The sequence below is a fragment of the Astyanax mexicanus genome, chromosome 16, assembly GCF_023375975.1.
Source record: "Astyanax mexicanus isolate ESR-SI-001 chromosome 16, AstMex3_surface, whole genome shotgun sequence".
In the NCBI taxonomy this organism is placed as follows: Eukaryota; Metazoa; Chordata; class Actinopteri; order Characiformes; family Acestrorhamphidae; genus Astyanax; species Astyanax mexicanus.
In genome coordinates, this window is record NC_064423.1 from 26,129,183 (window position 1) to 26,152,223 (window position 23,041).

The 23,041-nt window shown below is 36.3% G+C and overlaps 1 protein-coding gene across 6 annotated transcripts in view; it reads right to left on the bottom strand.

Moving 5' to 3' along the window:
• Positions 1–23,041, bottom strand: part of LOC103043353 (phospholipid-transporting ATPase IF) — an 83,669-nt gene that overhangs the window by 14,356 nt on the left and 46,272 nt on the right. Inside the window, exons 20-30 of one of the 6 annotated variants that reach the window (XM_049465655.1) lie at positions 21,514–21,667; positions 18,184–18,286; positions 16,865–17,010; positions 16,685–16,744; positions 15,262–15,389; positions 14,195–14,333; positions 12,899–12,964; positions 11,003–11,106; positions 9,246–9,411; positions 6,109–6,194; positions 1,851–1,982 (exon numbers count right to left, since the gene is read on the bottom strand). In XM_049465655.1, the coding sequence (XP_049321612.1) occupies positions 1,898–1,982; positions 6,109–6,194; positions 9,246–9,411; positions 11,003–11,106; positions 12,899–12,964; positions 14,195–14,333; positions 15,262–15,389; positions 16,685–16,744; positions 16,865–17,010; positions 18,184–18,286; positions 21,514–21,667 (1,237 nt within the window). In that variant the 3' untranslated portion in view covers positions 1,851–1,897. Of the gene's footprint in view, positions 1–1,514; positions 1,983–6,108; positions 6,195–9,245; positions 9,412–11,002; positions 11,107–12,898; positions 12,965–14,194; positions 14,334–15,261; positions 15,390–16,684; positions 16,745–16,864; positions 17,011–18,183; positions 18,287–21,513; positions 21,668–23,041 lie in introns of those variants that run through there. The other 5 variants (XM_049465653.1, XM_049465652.1, XM_049465657.1 and 2 more) reach the window with 5 other exon arrangements.

Consider the following 23,041-nt stretch of genomic DNA (forward strand, 5'->3'; position numbering starts at 1 on the left):
AATGTGCGTTTATCGAATTATGCTGAAATTTTACTTCACATTAAACACAAGTGGAATTTCTAGTGTCTGGATACAGTCAGGTAAGCAGATACTGTACATGTCTGTATGTATTACTGGTATAGATTCTGTTTTTCACAGTATATATAGCTCTGGGGGGAACTCGGGGTCCTTTACCAGTAGATGATCGACCACAGCTGGCAGTATTACAGTGTGCATTCCCTCATGGTTCTATTAGACTCAATATGTGAATCTTAAACCCATCTATTGCTGTACTGTGTGAGGTGAACAACCCCAATATTCCTCCCTCACCTTTCTTTAAAATCTACTGTATATAATCTCCTGCAGTCTGGGAACCTTGGTAAAAAAAAAACATCAGGTTTAGGAGTTAAAGTAGAAAGTAATGCTAGATGGAAACACATATCAGTGTAAACACAATCTGGTCAGATATGAAACGTACAGCTCTGGGGAAAAAAAAAGAGACCACTTTAGTTTCTGAATCAGTTTATCTGATTTTGCTATTTATAAGTAGATGTTTGAGTAAAATAAACATTGCTGTTTTAATAATAAAAAAGCATTTGTTTGCAAAAAATGAGAAATGGCTGAAATAACAAAAAAGATGCAGAGCTTTCAGACCTCAAATAATGCAAAGAAAACAAGTTCATATTCATAAAGTTTTAAGAGTTCAGAAATCAATATTTGGTGGAATAACCCTGGTTTTTTAATCACAGTTTTGTATTGTATCTTGGTATGTTGTTCTTCACCAGTCTTACACACTGCTTTTGGATAACTTTATGCCACTCCTGGTGCAAAAATTCAAGCAGTTCAGCTTGGTTTGATCCACCTTCCTTTGATTATATTCCAGAGGTTTTCAATTTGGTAAAATCAAAGAAACTCATTATTGTTAAGTGGTCTCCTATTTTTTCCCCCAAAGCTGTATGTTAACGCCAGGCGTAAACAGACTAACGCAGCTTAACACATATTTGGCCTTCTCTTAAGCAGCTTCATGAGCAGAACAAACCTGTTTGGCTTTTAAATTCTACTTTAATTCCAAAAATAAAAGGTTCCTTCTTTGAATACAGCACTGTGCAGAAGTTCATAAAACACTAATATAAGAACAAAAACACTAATAACTTTAATACAACAATTTTTTCTTCTCTTGGGGGGGGGGGGGGGGACTAAAGAATCCAGAATGTGGGTCGAAATAGTGCTTATTAATTAACAAGTTAATGAGATATTATTGATTTCCTCAGAATGAGAAATCCTTGTGATTTTTTAATTGTATTTATTTGAACCTACATCTGTTCTAATGCGATTTAGAGATTTTTTATGGAAAAAAATAATAAAAAAAATACCTGTAGTGCCTAAAATACTTTAAAATCATTTGTTTAAGTGCCTAAAACCTCTACATATTTATATAAGCAATTCTAAAAAACACATTTTATCAGCTGTGTTTAAACCAAATGTCTAACAGGTAGTGTGAAAGTAGTGTTTTGTAACATTTGTAACATAAACAAAAAAACATTTGTAACAAACAAAAAAAAAGAGCTCCAAAATGATTGTTAGTTCTATACACGGACAGTATAGATTGAAGAGTGACTGGTTTCAACAGCAACTGGAGATCTTATTATTATTATCAATATTCTACATGCTTAAGTAACATACATGTGGCATACACTAAGAGATTATATGTTGTTATGTTGTTAGCTAGCTATTCTCATTTAGGCTAAAGCTGATGGTCCTGTTGGAGATAAACTATTTCCCGCATCCCTGCACACATTTGCACTCTCATACACCCTCACACACCCTCACACTCGCACACCCCCACACAGGTCCAGCCTGGGCAGTACTACCTAGATAAAGGAGGGGGCTGCATCAATGATAGGAGAAGGAGAAGCAGCTAGCAGTTGCCAATTGTCCTCCCCTCTGTCCCTGCTTTCAGCAGTGTCATATTCTGAGCCGACTGAAACCTTATCCTCTTCCATCTGGAAGGACAAAACAGCTGGTTAAGGCCCGCGCGAATGGAAGGTAAACAGGAGAGCGGAGCAAAAAAAGAGTGAGCATGGAAATGACCCAGATCCACCGCGGAAACAGTACGTTTTAAATACACGGATATTTAAAGTCTGGTGCCATTCTGTATTCGGCATCATGCCAGTTTTAAATTAGAGCAACACTACAGGGTTCATATTCTTTTTAATCACTACATTTCCAGGATTTTTTGCCTTTAATGCATATTTTAATGAGCAGAGCAGACATGAACAATAAAACCAAAAATTAACTAAAACTATAATATAATGTTATGATTAAAGTAGGCCTAAAATGAATCTGACACAATCTTTAATAATAAAATGTGTGTACGATCCTGAGAGCTCCATTATGTATGGCTAAATCACTGTATTTACTGAGCTGACATATATATATATATATATATATATATATATATATATATATATATATATATTAGCTCAAAATAGTTTTTCTCCATCGATAAGGAAGCTTTAAATTAGTAACTAAAAAACAATATTATTAACTTGTTTAACCAATCATTTAACTATAAGTATGCGATATACAGTATTTTCCTCACAGAGAAAAACTGGTTGGAGGTCCTGGTGCCGACTACAGAATGACAAGACATCCAATAATATTAAAAAATCATGTTAAACTAAACAGAAAGGTTAAACTAAGCCATTCTAGCACTTTATGCAAAATGCTGACCAAGAAATGAACAACAGGATTGGTAATATTAGTATTTAACTAGTCATCATTAGTTAAAAGTCTCAGGTCACATGGGCTGGAGATCATTTCCTCTGCTCACTGCAACATCGTACAACATACTACACTGACCGGTTCAGTAGCATGTAGTCCAGAACAAAGACAGCCACAGATCATCATCCAGCACAGACATGCAGATACTAATCAACCTCTGAAAGCGTGATGAGGCCGTGCTGATTTCAAGCTGTGGTACAGACAGTGTGAGCAGTGCTCGCTTTCACACCTGTCTGACAGGTTGGTGCTTTGGTTCTCCCTCTCTTTCTCCCTCTCTTTCTCCCTCTCTTTCTCCCTCTCTTTCTCTCTCTCTTTCTCCCTCTCTCTCTTTCTCTCTCTTTTTCTCTCTCTCTCTTTCTCCCTCTCTCTCTTTCTCTCTCTTTTTCTCTCTCTCTCTTTCTCCCTCTCTCTCTTTCTCTCTCTCTCTTTTTCTCTTTTTCTCTTTTTCTCTTTTTCTCTTTTTCTCTTTTTCTCTTTTTCTCTTTCTCTCTCTTTTTCTCTTTCTCTTTCTCTTTCTCTCTCTTTTTCTCTTTCTCTTTCTCTTTCTCTCTCTTTTTCTCTTTCTCTTTCTCTTTCTCTCTCTCTCTCTCTCTCTCTCTCTCTCTCTCTCTCTCTCTCTCTCTCTCTCTCTCTCTCTCTCTCTCGTTTATATACAGTACAAGACCTACCAGAGCTCTGGAGATGGTCAGCTAGACTAATTACAGTATGAGTATTTTATAGATATTGTTGTTAAATAGGTTTTACAGAATTTGAGTGAGCTATTAATTATTTTTCAACCAAATAAGACTATGTAGCCCCGCCTTAGTTAAGATCACATTACCGTATTTTTTACTCTATAAGGAGCACTTAAAATCCTTTAATTTTCTCAATAATCATAAGTGTGCCTTATAATCCAGTGTGCTTTATGTATGAATTTTACCAGTCAGGTTGTAAAGAGCAGTAAAGCTACTCCGCTGAAGTAGAGCATTATACAGGAGTTTCAGTTTAGTTCAGCACCGAGGCTGGAGTAGCATTAGCAATCCTTGCTAACCCCTATTTCCCTGTTCAGATGTGAGAATTATCAGCCTATAGCCTGCTGCTGCTAACCCCTATTTCCCTGTTCAGATGTGAGAATTATCAGCCTATAGCCTGCTGCTGCTAACCCCTATTTTCCTGTTCAGCCTATAGCCTGCTGCTGCTAATCCCGGCTAGCATTGTTGGTGCAGCATTAGCATTACATGCTAACCCCGCTAAGTACCTCTTTCGCCGTCCAGAGGGTAGTATTATCGGCCTGTACCCTGCTGCTAACCCCGGCTAGCGCTGCGGGAGCAGCGTTAAAATTAGCCGCTAACCTCTTTAGCTCTTTCGTTATTCAGAGGTGAATATATCAGACTGCAGCCTGCACATTTACCGTGTTAAAACAAGCTACGAGGAACAAACTCCTAGCTAATAGCTCCCTGGCCCACCAGAGCACTCAGGGTTCCTTAGTGGAGCGCTGCCACTAGCAGTTAGCTGCTAATGCGAATACTCCAGCCCTACTGCTGCAGAAATTCTAGAATCTAAGCTTACTGTAAATAAACAGAAGCGCTTTAATAACCCAAATAAACAGTTTTCAGGGGAGAAGTCTGTGTAGATTTACATCCATCTTTTTTATTACAGTTTTGTTTACTTAGCTTAGCTTTGTTAGTATCCACCAGTGAGACCTGCTGAATTAGAAGTTCCTTATCGTGTCTTTTAAAATGTGCCTTATAAGCCAATGCGCCTTATGTATTAAAATATACCAGATAATAGACGTTTATTATCGTTTATAATCTGGTGCGCCTTATAGTGTACTAACATTTAGTTACTACAGAGTAAATGTTAATCTTGCTACAGTTAAATATCATGGATATTCTTTGTTCAGAGTAACAATAGCTATGAAATCACATACCTGTCAGCAGAGTATAGAGAGGGCATGTGTGCTTCAGACCACAGGAAGACGTTTCTGCTGACCTGGCAGTGTAGGTTAACTCTGCACACACTGCAGAATCTGCTCGCTTGGCAGGTGAAAACATGTCAATGTGGACAATGTTTTATTATTGCATTGAAGACATTTTCATTTTTTAAAACAACCTGAACATAGTATTATTTTGTATTAGTGTATTTTACTGTATACCTGTGGAAACCACCTACCGATCTTAAATAATATATTAAAAACTGACTGTTAAATAAACTGATATTACTGCATATTAATTCAATAATAATGTAAAAGTTCAATAGACACATTTCCCACATTTGGTTCTGTAGTCTTATCTCATCAGGTTCTGTAGTGATGGCTGATTTAAAAGGATATATTCTGTACTGGAGGTGTGCCATATCCTATCGCATTGTACGCAATAAAATCGCTAAAACAATTCTAAGATGATACCGTGATGTATCACAATGTTCCTAAAAAGCAGTTTATTGTATATTTGTTTAGCTATTTACTGTATTCAGTTATAATTGCTTGTTTGCAGTTTACATGCACTAAATATATTTTACCTCAGCTTTGTGGTATATCACTTTAGTTGTATATATTTTATATTATTAGTAAGTTTGTTATATTTTTATTTTACAAAAATCATGTACAAAATGAATATGTATAATAAATAAAACTGTAATATTTATTTTTTTGAAAGCAGTATATTCTCAAAATTAAAAAAATATATATTAATATTAATAATATAAAAAATATTTTGTCATATCGTCAGAAATATCATTAATACACTGAAATATTGTGATTATGTCTTAGGGTCATATCGCCCAACAAAAGACTTTGAACATCTGAATAAATAATATGTTATCGGTTGCTTATAAGTATTTAATGTACAAACTGAACACTGTTAAGAATAATCTTAAAAAATCTAATATTACACTTTTTTTTATTGTCTTGAAAGCTGCCAGCTGGAATTAGATTTAAAAATATAAACATTTGTAATATAAACATGTTCTTTGGCTGTTTAGGTCTTTTGCACAGAAGTGTGTACCTGTATGTCTGTAAAGCAGCAGAGCTCTAGTGGTCATTCAGAGGTATCAGGTCATGCTCCAGGCTGCTGTGTTTCAGCCACAGAGAGCGAGAGAGTCATGCAGGTCAGGCTGGGGGAGGATTAGTGTTTACAGGCATGCAGGGTGAACTGTGTGACTTCTGTATCGGCTCAGTGTTGCTTTTATTCTGTCCTCTGCTCACCCACCCGTTTTCCCTCCCTCCCTCCCTCCCTCCCTCCTTTCCTCCCTCCTCCATCCATCTCTATATCATTCACTCTATTGAGCTGAATGCCGGTTAGTTTGTTCTGCCACAGCATGCAGCATGACACTGGGGGAAAAGGGGGGCGGCTTTTCCTACTCTACCTAATCTTTCCCAGCTGATTCTTGGCTCTGGACAGCGGCTGCAGAGCGATGAAGTCATCACCTATAGCGACGCGGTTGGAGTACATCTACAGAGCGAGAAGGGTGAAACACACACAGGGTCAGTAAAGGGTCAAAGACACAGGACAGAGATAAGCAGACTTACATAGACACACATACACACTTGCACACAGTATCTATTCTTTCTTTAAATTGTGCATATATCTGATTAGACCAGTCACAATAACTATACTTTTGTTTGGATGATACAGCTCTGGAAAAAATAAGAGATTACTAAAAAAAAATGAGTTTTTCATTTTACCAAATTGAAAACCTCTGGAATCTAATGAAGATAAAGATGGATGATCAACAGCCATCAAAACAAGCTGAACTGCTTTAATGTTTGCACCAGGAGTAGCATAAAGTTATCCAAAAGCAGTGTGTAAGACTGGTGGAGGAGAAGATGTCAAGATGCATGAAAACTGTGATAAAAAAACAGGGTTATTCCACCAAATATTGATTTCTGAACTCTTAATTTCTTATTTGAGGTCTGAAAGCTCTGCATCTCTTGTTATTTCAGCCATTTCTCTTTTTCTACAAATAAATGATCTAAACGACAATATTTTTATTTGGAATTTGGGAGAAATGTTGTCTGTAGTTTATAGAATAAAACAACAATGTACATTTTACTCAAATATATACCTATAAATAACAAAATCAGAGAAACTGATTCAGAAACTGAAGTGGTCTTTTATTTTTTTCCAGAGCTGTATATTGTCTCAAACATAATTGCGATAAACAATGTTTTATAAGTTTGAAATTCAATATTAAGACAATTTAATGCCAATAATTTAGAGTCAGCATAGCAGCTCATTCATGGTTATATATATAAAAAAAAAAAGACAATACTGAGGTCCATATATTTTACAACAAATCAATGATGCAATTATTGTGACTGGCCTATATCTTATCATATATGATTTTACTTACCAATTATTCTTAAATTAATAACAATAATAACTTTTCAAAACTTGCAAAAACCCATTTGGGCCTGTGAATGGTTAGAGTATGCTCATTTGCATATCACAGTTCACTAAGACCATTATTCCAGTATGAGAAAAAAAATAACTATGAATTTTTAAATATTACATATATCATTCAGCACTAAAACTGAACACAAACACACATCCAGAGTTCATACATACAAACAAGGCACAAATACAATACATTACACTCTACACAGGCAGACAGACAGAAAGACAGACAGACATATAAACAGGCTAGAATATACAAAATAGAGTAGAAGTCTCTATATGACACAGACAGGAAACAGGAAACAAACAGATGTCAGAGAGCAAAGAGACGTGTAAACAAAATGCTGACAGCCACAGCATCATCTCCTCAGCTAACTTCTACTCCAGGATGCAGCAACTGTGCAACAAGACCACTCGTGAAATTTCCTCACTATTAAATATTTCACATATGACATTAAACATGAAAGTCACTGGGAACAAAAGCAACTTGCTCCGTCAGTGTAAAATAACAGAGCGGGGTCATATTTTGACTGCAAATAACAGTGCAGTCAATCACTATAGACCTCCAAACTTCAGGTGGTCTTTAGATTAGCTCAAGAGCAGTAGAGCATAGAGAGCTTCATGGAATGAGTTCCCATGGCCAAGCAGCTCTATCCAATCCATACATCACCAAACACAAGGAAGGCGAGAGGAAACTTTTGACATTATAGAGTATATAATTTACTAAAACATGTTGAGTGGCTCCTACATGATCCACAGAACCATTAAAATCATCATGGTAAACACAGAACTACTCAGTATTTACTAGATAATTGATAGTAGATAGTGACCAATACACAGTATTACTTTCATAGCAGCTACTGAATAATTCATAGTAGATACTAATTAATTCACAGTAGACACTGAATAATTTACAGTAGCTACTTTCAGTAGTTACTGAATTTATATCAGATACTTAATAATTTACATCAGTTATCATCACAGCAGCTACTAAATAATTCATAATAGATACTGACTAATTTACAGTAGTTATTTCATACCAGCTACCAAATAATTAATAGCAGATACTAATTTACAGTAGTTACTTTCACAGCAGCTAATGAACAATTCATAGTAGATACTAATTAATTTACAGTAGTTTCACAGCAGCTACTGAATTTTTCATAGTATATACTAATTAGTTTACAGTAGTTACTTTCACAGCAGCTACTTAATAATTCATATTAGATACTGAATAATTCATAGTATATACTGACTAATTTACAGTAGTTATTTTCATTGCAGCTACTGAATAATTCATAATGAATACAGACTTATTTACAATAGTTACTTTCTTAACAGCTACTAAATAATTCATAGTCAGTACTAAATATGTCATGTTAGATATTTAATAATGGTATATGGTTAATTAAAAATACACCATAGATACTGAATAAAGCATATTGCTTACTTCCATTTTACTTACAAAGTATATACAAACACATACTAATAGCAATTTAAGCTTTTCTGAAATTCAGTTTTTCAGTGTTCCTTTAAAAACTAAACTCAATTTCAGTCTCAGTTTCATTTTAAAATGCATACCGTTCATATTTCCATTGGCATGATTAAAACTCTTTCTTCTGGTTTTGGGTCGGAGTCATTATAAAAACATACAACTGTCTCGATTGCATTTCCTCAGGAAGCCGTGGTATCTATTGTTTGACATCACTGTAGACCTACAGTCACAACTACCCTGCTGAGCATGTGAGTGAGTGTGAGTGAGTCAGAGCGAGTGAATCGAGGCAGCGGGTGTGTGACTGTGTGTGTGTGTGTGTGTGTGTGTGTGGAGGATGGGCCAGTGGGAAGCCATGCTGTGGTGTGAGAGACATGCTTTCCGTCAATCAGTGTCAGCTTCCGCAGCGGGTGCTAAAGTGCCCGAGTGCTCAATCCATTACAACCGTTTATCAGCACACAGGCCATTTAGAAGGAGGGGTCACATGACGTCCATGCAAAACGCCAGACCGGGCCCGGCTCATTAGACTGAGTTTAGATGATGGTAACAGACGTTAGTGATTGCTGAGGGAGGGGTCAGTGCAGCGTGGGAGGGTAAAAATGCATTACACTCACCTGAGACTTCTGCGTGCTGGTGGGCTGCATGTGTCTATAAAACACTTTCTTGATGACGTCGGGGAACAGGCAGGTGATGACGATGATGATGATGGCGAACCAGGCAGAGCCGCTGGACAGCAGCTGGACGAAGACGAAGTACATGTCTTGTGTGTGCAGGAAAGGCCTGAGGGGGAGAAAGGGAAAATGATTAAAAGGGAAAACATCAGTTAAAATATGTTTCAACAAAAATAAACTCGGCTTGTGTGAATATCTAGAGTAAATTATTGTGCTGGTCATGATAATGGCTGGCCAACTACATTATAAATGGTCAATATCATGACAAAATTATGAACAATAAAAAATAAATCATATTTGGATAGTTATCGCAAAATGAGTTTTTACAATAAATGCATGGATAGAGCCACGACAACACTGTAAATAACAGCAAACTCAAACTGAACAGAACTCATTCAAATATTATATAAACACTAAGCATTTGTACCTTAAAAAAAGTTTTTAAATAATTTCATCACCATCATTCCTACTCTGCCTTTGGCACAATGCTTACTGCACTTTGTAACTCTGGTGAAGCAGATAAGAAAATGTCTGTAAAAGCATCAAGTAACCAGTAATATTTGTATAATATCCTGTAATTTTACTCTTCTAGAACAGTTTTACATGCTTGCAGGTGCTGATTCGTCTCTATTCTGCTTATAAAATGCATGTGAAAAGCATGTTCTTTCGTTAAATCTCAAAGTGCAAATTCCACTTTCCAAATGAAGAGCAGCAAATGTCAATTCTAGGAAAATGCTGCCTTATTGACTACTATATATATATATAATAAATGTGCATCATTCTTGATTTTCCTGACTAAACATAAAAATAATCAGATTATTTATTACTAACACATATAATTCTGTCAATCCCATGTTGTACCCTGATCTGATGTTAAATATCAAATGGCTATCAAGAGAAGACTGCAGCGAGCTGAGGGAGAGCATGACTCAGACAGGAAATCAGCCCCGTAATGAATAGACGTCTGGAGACATGAGTGCTCCTCTCCCCACATCCACACGACTCGCTCACTCCCTCCCTCTCCAGAGGAGATAAAGTAATGGGTTCTGACAGCCAGGCCTATTCATTACGAGCCAGACACGATTAGGATCACTGCGGCTGGTGTGGCCAAGCACGGGAGTAAATTTCACTGCATTCGTCAAGACACTGAGAAAACATCTACAGACACAAAAGACACACGACACTGCTTCTTCACATGCAGAAATATCATCCCTGTCGCAACACAGCCTCACAACTTCTAAAACTGTAGATTTCTTACAAGATCATTTTGGGCAAATTTAGGAATCATGATGCATGTTTCATATAGTACAGTACATATAAAGCATGCATATGGTTTATAGGTGCCATAAACGTTCCATATTTCTCAGTAGATGACTACTAATAACCACATTATCATTACCTTGCTTATGCATTTGGGATTATCTCACTTTTATATAGAGGAACTTACAGTATAAAAGTGCTTTGTTGTCTAGTTGTAAAGACAACATGTGCACCCTTAAGCTACTGCAAAACAGGCTGGAGTCCCAAAAAAAATCCTTTCCAGCACAGATGATGCTTTTCATACACAATAGCCAACATACAGTATGTAGATGAATGGGATCTGAGAGATATCTAGAGCAGATTTACTGCAGTGATGTAAAATCATCAGATTTGTGCTGTGTTTTCATGCATTACAGTAGAAACATAAGTGGTTGCTGTACCAGATGATGCCTCCATAAAACAAGGAGAAGATGAAGTAGAAGGCGATGGAGCCCCATGTGACAAAGTGGTTTATCCATGTCCAGAAGTGCGTCTCCAGGGCCAGCTGTGAACAGAACAGAGAACATCAACAGAGAACATCAACATGGGAACGTGTTTTAGTTCGGTACTTGATTATTGGCAGGGCTGATAATCGTTTATTTCAGCCACTTAATACCACTCACTGGGGATAATGCTTCTCTGCTTTAGCAAGCTACAAATTACTGATTATTGTTTCTGGTCAGTCTGCTTACCGAGACATCTTGAGAGTATGATGTAGTAAAAAACAGCATCTACATGGCTTTCTCTAAAACCCAAGTCAGTTATTCATTTTCTTTCAAAATCAAACGAGCACTAGCTGTTAATCTACACAGAAAACGGTTTATTTGGGCAAGTAAAACACTTCCGTTTATTTACAGTAAGCTTTGATTTCCAGTGCTACAATTAGCAGCAGTGCTAGCCACAGTTAGCAGGGCTTAGTGCTGGTCAACGCTGCCCGACAGCGCTATACTGAGGAACCTTGAGTGTTCTTGTAAGCCAGGGTGCTATCAGCTAGCGGTTAGGCCCACATAGTTTTAACACGGTAAAAGCGCAGACTACAGTCCGCTATACTCAACTGTAATCAGCAAAAGAGCTATTGCTGCAGCTAGCGGCTAATGCTAATACTGCTCCTGCCTCGGTGCTCAAGAAACTTTACTGAAACTTGTTTATAATACTGCACTTCTGCCGAGTGGCTTTACTATGCTCCTTACAACCGGACTGGTAGAATTCATACATAAGGTGCACCAGATTATAGGGTGCCCTGACGATGTTTGGGAAAATTAAAATTGTACTGATTTTAAGATTTTAAATACGCTAACTGCGGATATGAGACTGAAGAACACAAGTGTAGGCTTACACACTATGTCCATAAGGTTAGGCAGTAAGTACAAACAAATCTAAATGTATTATTAACATCGCATAATAGATTTTCATGAGTAATATTTTAGTGCACACAGTAAATTCTCATCTGGCATAGCACCTTTAAAATGTAGCACAGTTTGAGAACCACTGGATTGTACTAACAACAAATAACATAATATTGTTTCTGTCAGACAAAAACCTAGCATCTCTAAAAAGCCACCTTTTTGCTAAGAGAAGATATTTAATTTAAGTCCATGTAAAAAGACTTAATTTCAAGTCATTTTGTATCAGATGATCAGAGACCATATATATCATATCATATATTGGACTGAAAGGAGGAAAGACCTCAAACTTAACAAAGCCCCTCAAAGGCAAACATCCAGATCTTTGCACATATTTAAAAATACTGCTACATTCTTGTGTATTTTAAGCGAAATATATGCTTTATTCCACCGGGTGTGTTTTGTGTCGAAAATGCTGGAACAGTGCTGGAAGTTGGACTGAGTGGAATGAAAATATTTGTGCGTTAGTCTGTGGCAGGCGCCGTTAACCAGAGAAAGATGGAGAAACACTTAAAAATAAGTAGCGTTTTCAGATATTTTTAGATTAAAAAGATTAAATGTCTGTATGTAAAATCATGATTCCTTCATTTTGAAAACTGCAATTTGAATTAACCAAATTAATAATAAAAATCGACCAGCACTAATTCATAGAGTGTATAAAGCCGCTGTTGGACAAACCTACTCATCTCAAAAAATGAATAGTTTACAGGAGAAATATTTCTATTGATTCAAACACAATGGAAAGAACAGTTGCCAGATTTAGGTAAAAATAGAGTTATAAGGTTTGTGTGTGACAGTCAGACTTTATAAAAAATAATAATAAATCATCATTTCTTTTTTGACCATTATTTAAAATCATTGGTAACTTCACTTGTTGGATCCACGTCTACTTACCTTCAAGGTTACTGTAATGACCATCACAGTGAACACTAAAGTGCCAAAAGTCCAGTTTCCAAACATCTGCAAAACAAAATCGACATTTTGAACAGAAGACCTAAAAAAAAAAAAATCAATGACCAGTGCAAAGAGGTTAATTATCCCACCCACTGCTAACATGCTTGAAGACATCAGTGTCAAAAATATCTTCAAGCTCTCAATGTTGTTTCATCTAAACACTAAAACATTGGTGCTTGACGTGGGGAGAAAATCCCAGAGAATTTTCATGCAAAGCAGAGTGGGAGAACGTTTCTAACATCGTGTCCTAACACGCGCCTATAATTGAAGATGGCACTACATCAAAAGAACACTGATGAGTGGCTCTCGTACAGGATGGAAAACCATGCGCCAGTGACAGCTGCTCATTGTAAAGGGGGACATGCATCGACTGTAATCCAATCAACTCTTACCAGCTGCCTGTTAGCTCGCAAAATCTGAAAACATGCAGAGCGTGAAGAGAAAAGAGAGAAATAGAAAGATGAGAAGGAAGGTGAAAGAAATGGAGAAAAAAACAAGCCAAAATCTACAAGACGAAGCTCCACAACGACAAACAATAACTCCACATGAGTTTATATCACAATACCCACATTTAGAGTGTTATTTTTATTATTTACTGTTATTATTCACCCTAATGAGAGACTGTTACTTCACCTCAGGTTATATCACTATGCTTAGATTTAGAGTAAATTCCATATCCAATGTCAAGCGTGGGCTACAGAGAGGTACAAAGCCCTCCACCATTAGTCTGTGGAGTTGCTAAACTGCAGAACTGCATTCTCTAAAGTAATGGAGCTCCATTCAACACCATTAGGATGGACTGAATTGTCAGAACTGGTCATCGTCTGTTTTTCTCTGTTCAAGACAGTTTGTACTGCAGTTTCTCTGCTACTCTAAGTCCTGGATCTTCTTTACTACACTAAAAATCTGTGTTATAGTCATTTACCATGTAAAGTAAAGGTACAGTTTTAATCTAACCTTAAAAATTTGAATGACCGTACCAAAGGAATGATTAAATGAGAGAGAGAGAGAGAAAAATAATAAGGAAAAACACCAATGGCATGGGAAAAAGAGGAAAATATATATATATATATTACAAACATCCACACAAGTGAAATTAATAGACACTGGATGAGCAGGTGTCTACAAACATATTTACTCTGTGTGCTGGCACAGCATTAAAGCAGGTCTGTAAGTGTGTGTGTGTGTGTGTGTGTGTGTGTGTGTGTGTGTGTGTATGCGCTCATAGTCTCAGACCTGCCCGTTTCCCATCAGAGTGGTGTCTTCTCCCATTAGAATGTATGAGCCAAAGAAGAAGATGAAGGCGTGGCAGAAGCCCAGGATCGTCCAATACAGAAAGGTTTTGAAGGACAGCAGGGAATTTTTACTGATATCTCTGTTGAGGGATTAAAATAATGTTTTTAGGTTAAATATTACTGTAGCCAAATATATGTTATGAAAAATACGAAATGAAAATACTACTGCAGAATTTTCAGGACTACAGACTTCTCACAATTCTCACAAAAGCTTTCTATTTTTATATGTGTAATTTATTTAAATTACATTTTGACCATATGTATAGAACAAGTATTGTTAAAATCATTGTGCAATATTTTCAATTACAAATTCAGTTTTTACCCAATGAAACTCTTCTTAAATGTTGGAAAGATATAAAGAGATGACAACAGATCAGTAGAATGTTTTAGGACAATGTGATAATAAGCCAATAAGTCATTTGGTTCAGTCAGGTATTAATAGAGGTGGACTGACCAGTTTATTTTAATTGTGGTTAAATGTAGTCTATATTGTTTGTTGTTTTTGTGCGCTTAGTGGTGTTTATTAGCTCTATTGTGTTCCGATACTTACTGTACTGGGCTGAGTAATGTACCCTCGAGAGGGCTATCTGGTTAGTGGTGTTAATCTTCATGCAAGTCTGAGGCAGAGACTGTTTTACAGGCAGTTTTTATTCTACTAAAAAACACTGTATTGGAACACAACTACTGTGAGCAATACAACACTGACTTTAACAAGTGTCTGAAGCTGTGGGCAAGCTTGGCAGTTCTATTTAGTGGTTGGCTCTTTTTTGTAATAGGATGTTACTATCTGTAAAAAAAAAAACTCATGATGACCTTTACAAAAACTTCCATACATATTTCATACATATTTTAATGAGCAAAGTCACCCAACATATAACTGCTCACAAAGAGATTTACTGTGTGCAATACTGTTGTTACTCTCATACCATGTAGCGTTTTTAACAGTCCAGCTGAGCAATAGGACAGCGTTATTCTAGAGGCCTGATTTTACAGAGATGGCTGCAGTACCTGTAAAGTGCCGGTTTGCTCTGCAGCACATGCGGATGGACCAGCTGCTCGAAGAGGCTGTACACCAGGATGGGGAGGGAGGTGAAGCAGATGTTGTACAGAGTCAGATAGACACTGTCATACAGGGTCTGAAAAACACAGGACAAGCTGTGAGAGGGAGCACTGCCATAAATCACACAACACTGTCAGTGCCATGTTAAAACCTTATTATCCCAGACTTAAAGTTAAAATTCATCCTCATCTCAATCAGCATTGATTCCTGTGGATCACATTTTCTGCATTGAAACCGAATAACAGAACAATTATAACAGTTGCTGTATTAAGTCAACCAAATGCAGAAATTAATATGTAAACCTAATTTTGAATAGTATAAGATAACTTTATTTAACTTTAATTACATGGGTAATTACATAAAACAAGCTAAAACATAAATGTACCTCGAAATAACAGCCTAATCAAAATACATGCCTATCCTATTGACAACAAAATATTCTAATCACATCAAAACAGCCTAATCATATGACAACAAATAAAAGTCAAATCTGAAGAGATGGGTATCTAGATAAATGTTCTAACATCAAATAGTAGCAAAATATCACATCAAAATAATAGAAAAATCAAAACATGACTATCTAAATCAATGTTCTAACATCGAATGGCAGGCAAATCATATCTTCTAAATCACATGTTCTTTAGTTCTTTAGATTAGATGGTATTTGATGCTATTAGGACTTTGCTTGAATACTGCTATTATTAGAATTTTGTTTTAGATATCAATCTTATCTGATTTTATTAAAACAATAAAATGAAAATTAGTGCAATGAAATTACATTTTGCTGTTATCAGAACTGTGCTCCATATATGGCTGCTACAGATGGATATAGGTTGTCAATAGATAGAAACTTGCCAATAATTAGACAAACATGGAAAAAGACAGACATATGGGCGGATGGTTAGAGAGAGATCGAAGGAAGGACAGACAGACAGACAGGCCTATATGTGGAGAGTGTGTGTGTGGTGTACAGTATTAAGTGTGTGTGTGTGTGTGTGTGTGTGTGTGTTATGGAGTGCCTTGTGAAAGGTGTAAAGACAGATTAGATAGTGTTGTTCATAAATAAAGACAGACAGATACACAGACAGGGTAACCTAAAGGTACAGTAACAGCAGCAATAATTGGGTACAAAGCTGTAATAACTTTAGTATCTGGAGCAAAAATCTAAATATCTATATGAAGGAGGAAAAAGAAAAGAATCAAATAAAACTAATAATAATAAAATAATTCTAAACACTAGTGTAAACTCAATATTCAGATAATATTAATCATCAGACTTTTTTGTTATAATAAAAATTGTTTTTGTCAATCGACAACATTACATCACTCACACAGACACACGACAACAGGCACAGAAATGAACACACTTACTTGCTGTGAAAACAGACAGAAGAACTGGTATAAAAACTGGGGTGTGATAAAGCACACATTCTACAAGAAAATAAAACAGATCTTATAAGCAACATGCCACAATGACAGTTATATAAAACTCAAAATAACAGTAATACTAACAATAATAATAATAAAAATCTCTATTTCTGCTAAACGTACCTTGTAGAAAAAGTACTGAACAAGGGTTGCTATTCGAATGTAGTAGAAGTGGCCGTGGACAAGCAGCAGTTTGGCAAGGAATTTGAACCTTGCGATTGCATAGTCACTGTTTCGCACAGCCTGTCTTCCCTCTTTTCCCATGATACCTGCACACAGTTCAATTCTGTTAGCTCCATCAGCACAGTGAGGCAGCATTACATTAACATTTTAATTGTTCAGGAGTTCTCTGGGGTCTGACAGAGATACACAGCACTGCTTCTTCTCTGCATCCGGTAAGAGCGGAATCGATCTGATCATGATTCTCCAAAAAGTTATTTAATCATATTCTGGTATTTCCCACTAATCCAATACCCGGCACAATTCTAACCGGGAATATCTGTAATTATATTTTTCTGTGCAAGACCTGTCTGTCTATGCATCTCTCTGTTTATCTCAACTTCAATCTGAATATCTATATACAGCTTATATACAGCTTTCTTTGATTTTACCAAATTGACAACTTCTGGAATATAATCAAAAGGAAGATATATGATCACAAGTCATCAGAACAAACTGAACTGCTTGAATTTTTGTACCAGGAGCGTCATAAAGTTATCCAAAAGCAGTGTGTGAGACTGGTGGAGGAAAATATGACAAGATGATTAAAATATTGATAAATATTGATTTTTAAACTCTTAAAACTTTAGGAATATGAACTTGTTTTCTTTGCATTATTTGAGGTCTGAAAGCTCTGCATCTTTTTTTGTTATTTCAGCCATTTCTCATTTTCTGCAAATAAATGCTCTAAATAACAATATTTTTATTTAGAATTTGGGAGAAATGTTGTCTGTAGTTTATCGAATAAAACAACATTTTTTATTTTACTCAAACATATACATACCAGTACCTGTATACATACCAGTTAAGCATACTCCTTGTTTTTCCTTTTTTGTTATTAAAGGATCATAAAGGAAACATTCTATAACTAAAGACTGCAGTCTTTTCTCTGTTGTCTTTTGTCTGCATACTTTATCCTCCTCATTTTACTCTGTCCTTTAATGGTCACAAGCCCACAGAACGAGCACAGAGCAGATTATATAGTAGAGCAGATTATTATACAGAGAATTCATGGTCAATTTAGGTCCAGCTATGCCTTAACGTTCGCCAAGGTATGTTGGTGTATGAACATTTTTATAAAACAAATTTATAAAAGAAATCAATAAATGAGATCAAATCTTGATTTCAGAAGTGGAAACCTTCAAATATTTTCATTTCTAATCTCTGTATTCCTTTTATTCCTCAACATAAGCTAAAAACTCATATCTTTAACAGGCACTCACCGATACCAACATGGGCCTCTTGGATCATACTGACATCATTGGCTCCATCCCCGATGGCTAATGTAATGGGTTTCTCTGGAGACGTCTTCAGCAAACGCACCACCTGCCAGACACACAGCGCCATCAGAGTGAGCTCAGGGGTGAACAGCATGGAAGTGCAAGGCGATTAAGCTCAGACAGGGGACATAAGTAACTGACCTGTGGCAGCAGCAGCACAGGGATACAGATATCTGTCAGGCTTAAAGAAACAGTTTGGTGCAAAATAAACATGCACTATCACCCCTTCTTTAGTTGTGCAGGCTGACACTAGTGTATCTAGCAAGTAATGGAAGCTTATATACAACCATATAATATCATGAGTTGATTCAGTTACAAAGAACTGATATTTATTGATTCTATGGAAAAATAAGTTAATAGTATTGTTTGCAGTTACATTTCTCAATTAAGGGGCAACCATTGCCTTTTATTGTCTTTGGACATACTGATATGATGTGATCACCTAAACGAACCACAACAAGGAAATTAAACTTGCCTTGGATTTCTATAAATATGTGATGATCGGTGTCAAGTACTTAAAAGAGAAATCCGGACTTGAAATGTAGTGAAACATAATTACGTGTAATTAAAATAATCAAATAGCCCTCTGTTCACCCCCAGCATTCCAAAAAACAGACTGTTTATGTAAGTCCACTGATGAGCACAAGCAATACTACAGCTGATAATTCACATGAACACTTGCATTAGTTTTTTGGACAGGAGTTAGCAAATACCTAATTAATATATACAGCTCTTTTTGATTTTACCAAATTGAAAATCTCTGGAATATAACCAGGATGGAGGAAGATGGATGATCACAAGTCATTAAACCAAGCTGAACTGCTTTAAATTTTGCACCAGGAGTAAAGGCATAAAGTTATCCAAAAGCAGTGTGTAAGACTGGTGGAGGAGAACATGCAAAGATGCATGAAAACTGTGATTTAAAAACAAGGATTATTCCACGAAAAATTGATTTCTTACCTCTTAAAAACTTTACGAATATGAACTTGTTTTCTTTAAAAGCTCTGCATCTTTTTTTAATCTTTAAATTTTGTTTGTTAATTTAGCCATTTCTCATTTTCTGCAAATAAATGTTTCAAATTACAATATTTTTATTTGGAATGTGGGAGAAATGTTGTCTGCAGTTTATAGAATAAAACAACAATATTAATTTTACTCAAACATAAACCTATAAATAGCAAAATCAGAGAAGCTTATTCAGAAACTGAAGTGGTTTTAAGTGGTCTTATTTTTTTCCAGAGCTGTATATAGAAATATAAAAACTTAATACTATAAGAACTCGCTGTAGGTACTGTGTGTATACACACACAGTGCATCATTTTTAACTTCAGGACCCTCATAATTTTATTAATGAAGTGTGGAGCTACTTTAAGCTTCAGTTAATGGTATAAAAATAGTAATTTATTTGCATGGGCAACACTATGCCCCATCACTCACATTGTAAGCCTGTTGGAACCATAGGCTAAAAGCGTTGTATTTAGAAATGCTCGGGGTGAACAGAGGGGGAGCTATTTGACAAAAGCTCATAGACGTAATCATGTTTCACTATAGCCCAAGTTCATTTCACACTGGATTTCTTCTTTAATGTAGAAATAAACATGAGTATGAAGTGCTGAAGTGGGTGTGGCTTCATGTAGTAACAAGTGAGTGTGGCCTAATACAGAAATGTCCGAGATGAGGTAAGTGAGTGTGGCCTAACGCAGAAATCGGTCTGAAATAGAAGTAAGTTAGAAGTGGGTGTGGGTTAAGCTGTAACACTAACATGTGAGATGCTCTAGTGAGTGTAGCAATAACGCAGCAATAAGTGTGCAACATTAAGGGTTTGTGTAAATGGCATCAATTAGTTTGAAGTGGTGAAATGGGGTGTGGCTTAAAGCAGAAATAATTCTAAGGTGTCAAATATCATTGTGGCTTAATGTAAAAAATAGAAATGGGTATGAGGTGATGAAGGGCATCTGAGTTAACCCTTCCAGAGTACACTACATTGGACATTATGCATTTTCTTTATTGCATATCCTTTTACATAACTCAGATCGAGACCCACTGTCCTTCAGAATATACATTTAATCAGCCAATCAAACAGCAGTTCAGCCCCGCCCACTGCATTGGAAAAATAAAAAAAAATCACTGAAGTAAAGCATGGCAGCATCCCACCTAGTGCTGTGCGAAATGACGATAAATATCATGGGGACGATAGAAAGTGTCTATCGTGCTACTTACCTTCTATCATCCCTATCGTTTCTACAGTAACTTCTTCAATTATTCATGAAAATATATAAAGCAGGCCACGATGAAATGTATTGGCGTGGTCACTTTGCATAAACTCGGTTTATAAAAGTGATAATAAAGTAATCTTCACCAAAAAAGGTTCAAAATGTGGTTGTGTGACGTGACGCTGCTTTATGTTATTTGACGAACATGCGGTTTGTGACATGCTTTACGTTATTAAACTCATAAGAGCTGAACAATGGAGACGCATTGTTCTTTTGAAAAAATTAGCTACTGTATCTACCTCATCTGTTTTCATTTGATACATATATATTGCTGCACTAAACGTCACTATAAAATAAAGTAAAAAAAATAAATAAGCAATGATATTATTTTGTCATTTTTTGAAGAATAACTGAAAACATACTTAAATGTGGTATATCATGATATATATCGTTATCGTGTTATAAAAAATTTGATATAGTGATATATAATTTTTCATATCGCCCAGCACTAATCCCACCTAATGGGGAACCATGTAAAGTTTTTTTTTTTTAGTTTATTTTACCACTTATGAATAATTTGTGTAACAGAAAATTAGGTAAAAGATATACAGAATAAAAATACAAATGTTAAAGTTTTTTTTATTGCCGTAAACAAAAAATACAAGTAATTATTAATCATTTTATTTATTACTTTACTGAATCTTGTTTTTAAATGCATTGCAAACAGAAAAACAAAAAAAAACATTTATATTTTTTATCACTAGAATTTATTTAGGTCTTAAAAGGGTTAAAGTAGAAGGTGAGAGTGAGGAGCAGAAATCTGTGTGAAGTGCTAAACATGTGTGTGGCAGCAAAAAAAGGAGGTGTGACTTTGTACAAAATTCAATGAGGATTATTCAGTAATTCCTTGGAAAATAAGGCTAACTCACTTAAAATACAGGAGCGTTGGCCACAAATCAAGCACTATTTACACGATTTTACCTAAAACCTCTGCTATTTTCGTTTGACATGCAGAAATTTGTGATCACCTGCAGAACCGCATTAGAGAAATGAAACTTGCCTTGGCTTTCTGTAAGGGTGCCATCCTGCAGCAGAGAACAGCAGAGCAGTTTTTACAGACTTCCATGAAGAGCTTCTCATGCTCACGCAGAGCTAGAGACAAACTAGCTCCGTCCACCACCAGTCCATGCTGAATCACATGGTCTTCTTTGATCCTGCACACACACACAAACACTGTGTTAAACCCTCCACACACACACCCTAAATCATGTTTAACCCAAATATTTTACACTAGTGTACATTTCTCACACTGTACAGTTTAACACAGTGCTGAACGTAACGCACACCTCTCCCTTCAGACTAATTACAGGGTAAACACACCCATGTGAGTTTATGTGAGTCAGCAGCAAGTGAAGCCTGACTAATGCGTTACGTTTAGAGCATTTGACAGACTGACTTATCTAGAGCGGTTTATATTTAAAAGATGATACACAGGCGAATGTTGAGTTAGAAATCTCACCCACAGGCTCTTACTGGTGTTGTTGGGCTCACCCTGCGGGGAATCAAATCTCAATCTGCCCTGAGGAAGCTAGTGAAGAAAGCACTATGCTACACTAACTGCTAGAGGACCTCACTAGCTACGCTTTTCTTGTATAGAAATATTTATAGTTTAACCTCCATACTGCTGGACAATTATGGCCTAAAAAAAAATCCTAGATTTTTTCACAATTATTTTCCCCACTACTAAATATAAAACTACAGATGACAAAGAAATGGTTTAAAACTAGGTTTACCTGTAAAACAATAATTTGCTAAGTGCAGACCACGCCTAAAGGAAGCAGAGAAAGGAAAGAAAAAAGGGGAGGGAACTCGTGGAGTTTTGGGCTGGAGTTCTGAACTGCGTGCTGAAGTAGCGTGCAGTTATACCCCCCTTTTTCATTAATAGGAAGTGATAGAGTAGAAGAAGGGGGGTTGTTGGGGAGGAGGTGGGTTACGAACTTTCAATATGAGAGGTAGTTAGTTAGGGCAGGTATTTATATAGTGGCTGATTGATATGGGGTGGAGTTAGAACATAGGGTTCGGGCGTGGTCCTTCTCCCACACTTTTGTTATTACATAACATCATATAAAACAAAAAAATGGTGTTTGGTGTTCAGACACTTTGGGCTGAGTCGACTCCTTAAGCAAATTAATAATTCAAAACATTGTTTACAAGCCCATGCATTCAAATCATGCTCTGACCTAGTATTTAAAGAGCCATGGAGAAACTCACACACTGTTGAACACTGGATCATACTTCAGAACACAGGTTTGTGACAGAAAATTAAGAAATAAAGCACTAAACGAGTCACAAAAGAATTTTGATTTAGATTTTTCACAATTAATCACAGATCCTCACCAGAGAGTAATGGTGCTGCAGTTTTTAAAAACAGTAGGATTTATTTCTAGCTAAATATATGATTTATCCCGCCGGGTGTTTGTGTCAAATGTGTTGGAACAGTGCTGGAACACCTTTTTTTCAGCATGAGCTTAGTCCTCGGACTAAGTGGAATTAATGTATGCATGGGTTAGTCTGTGGGAAGCACCAGT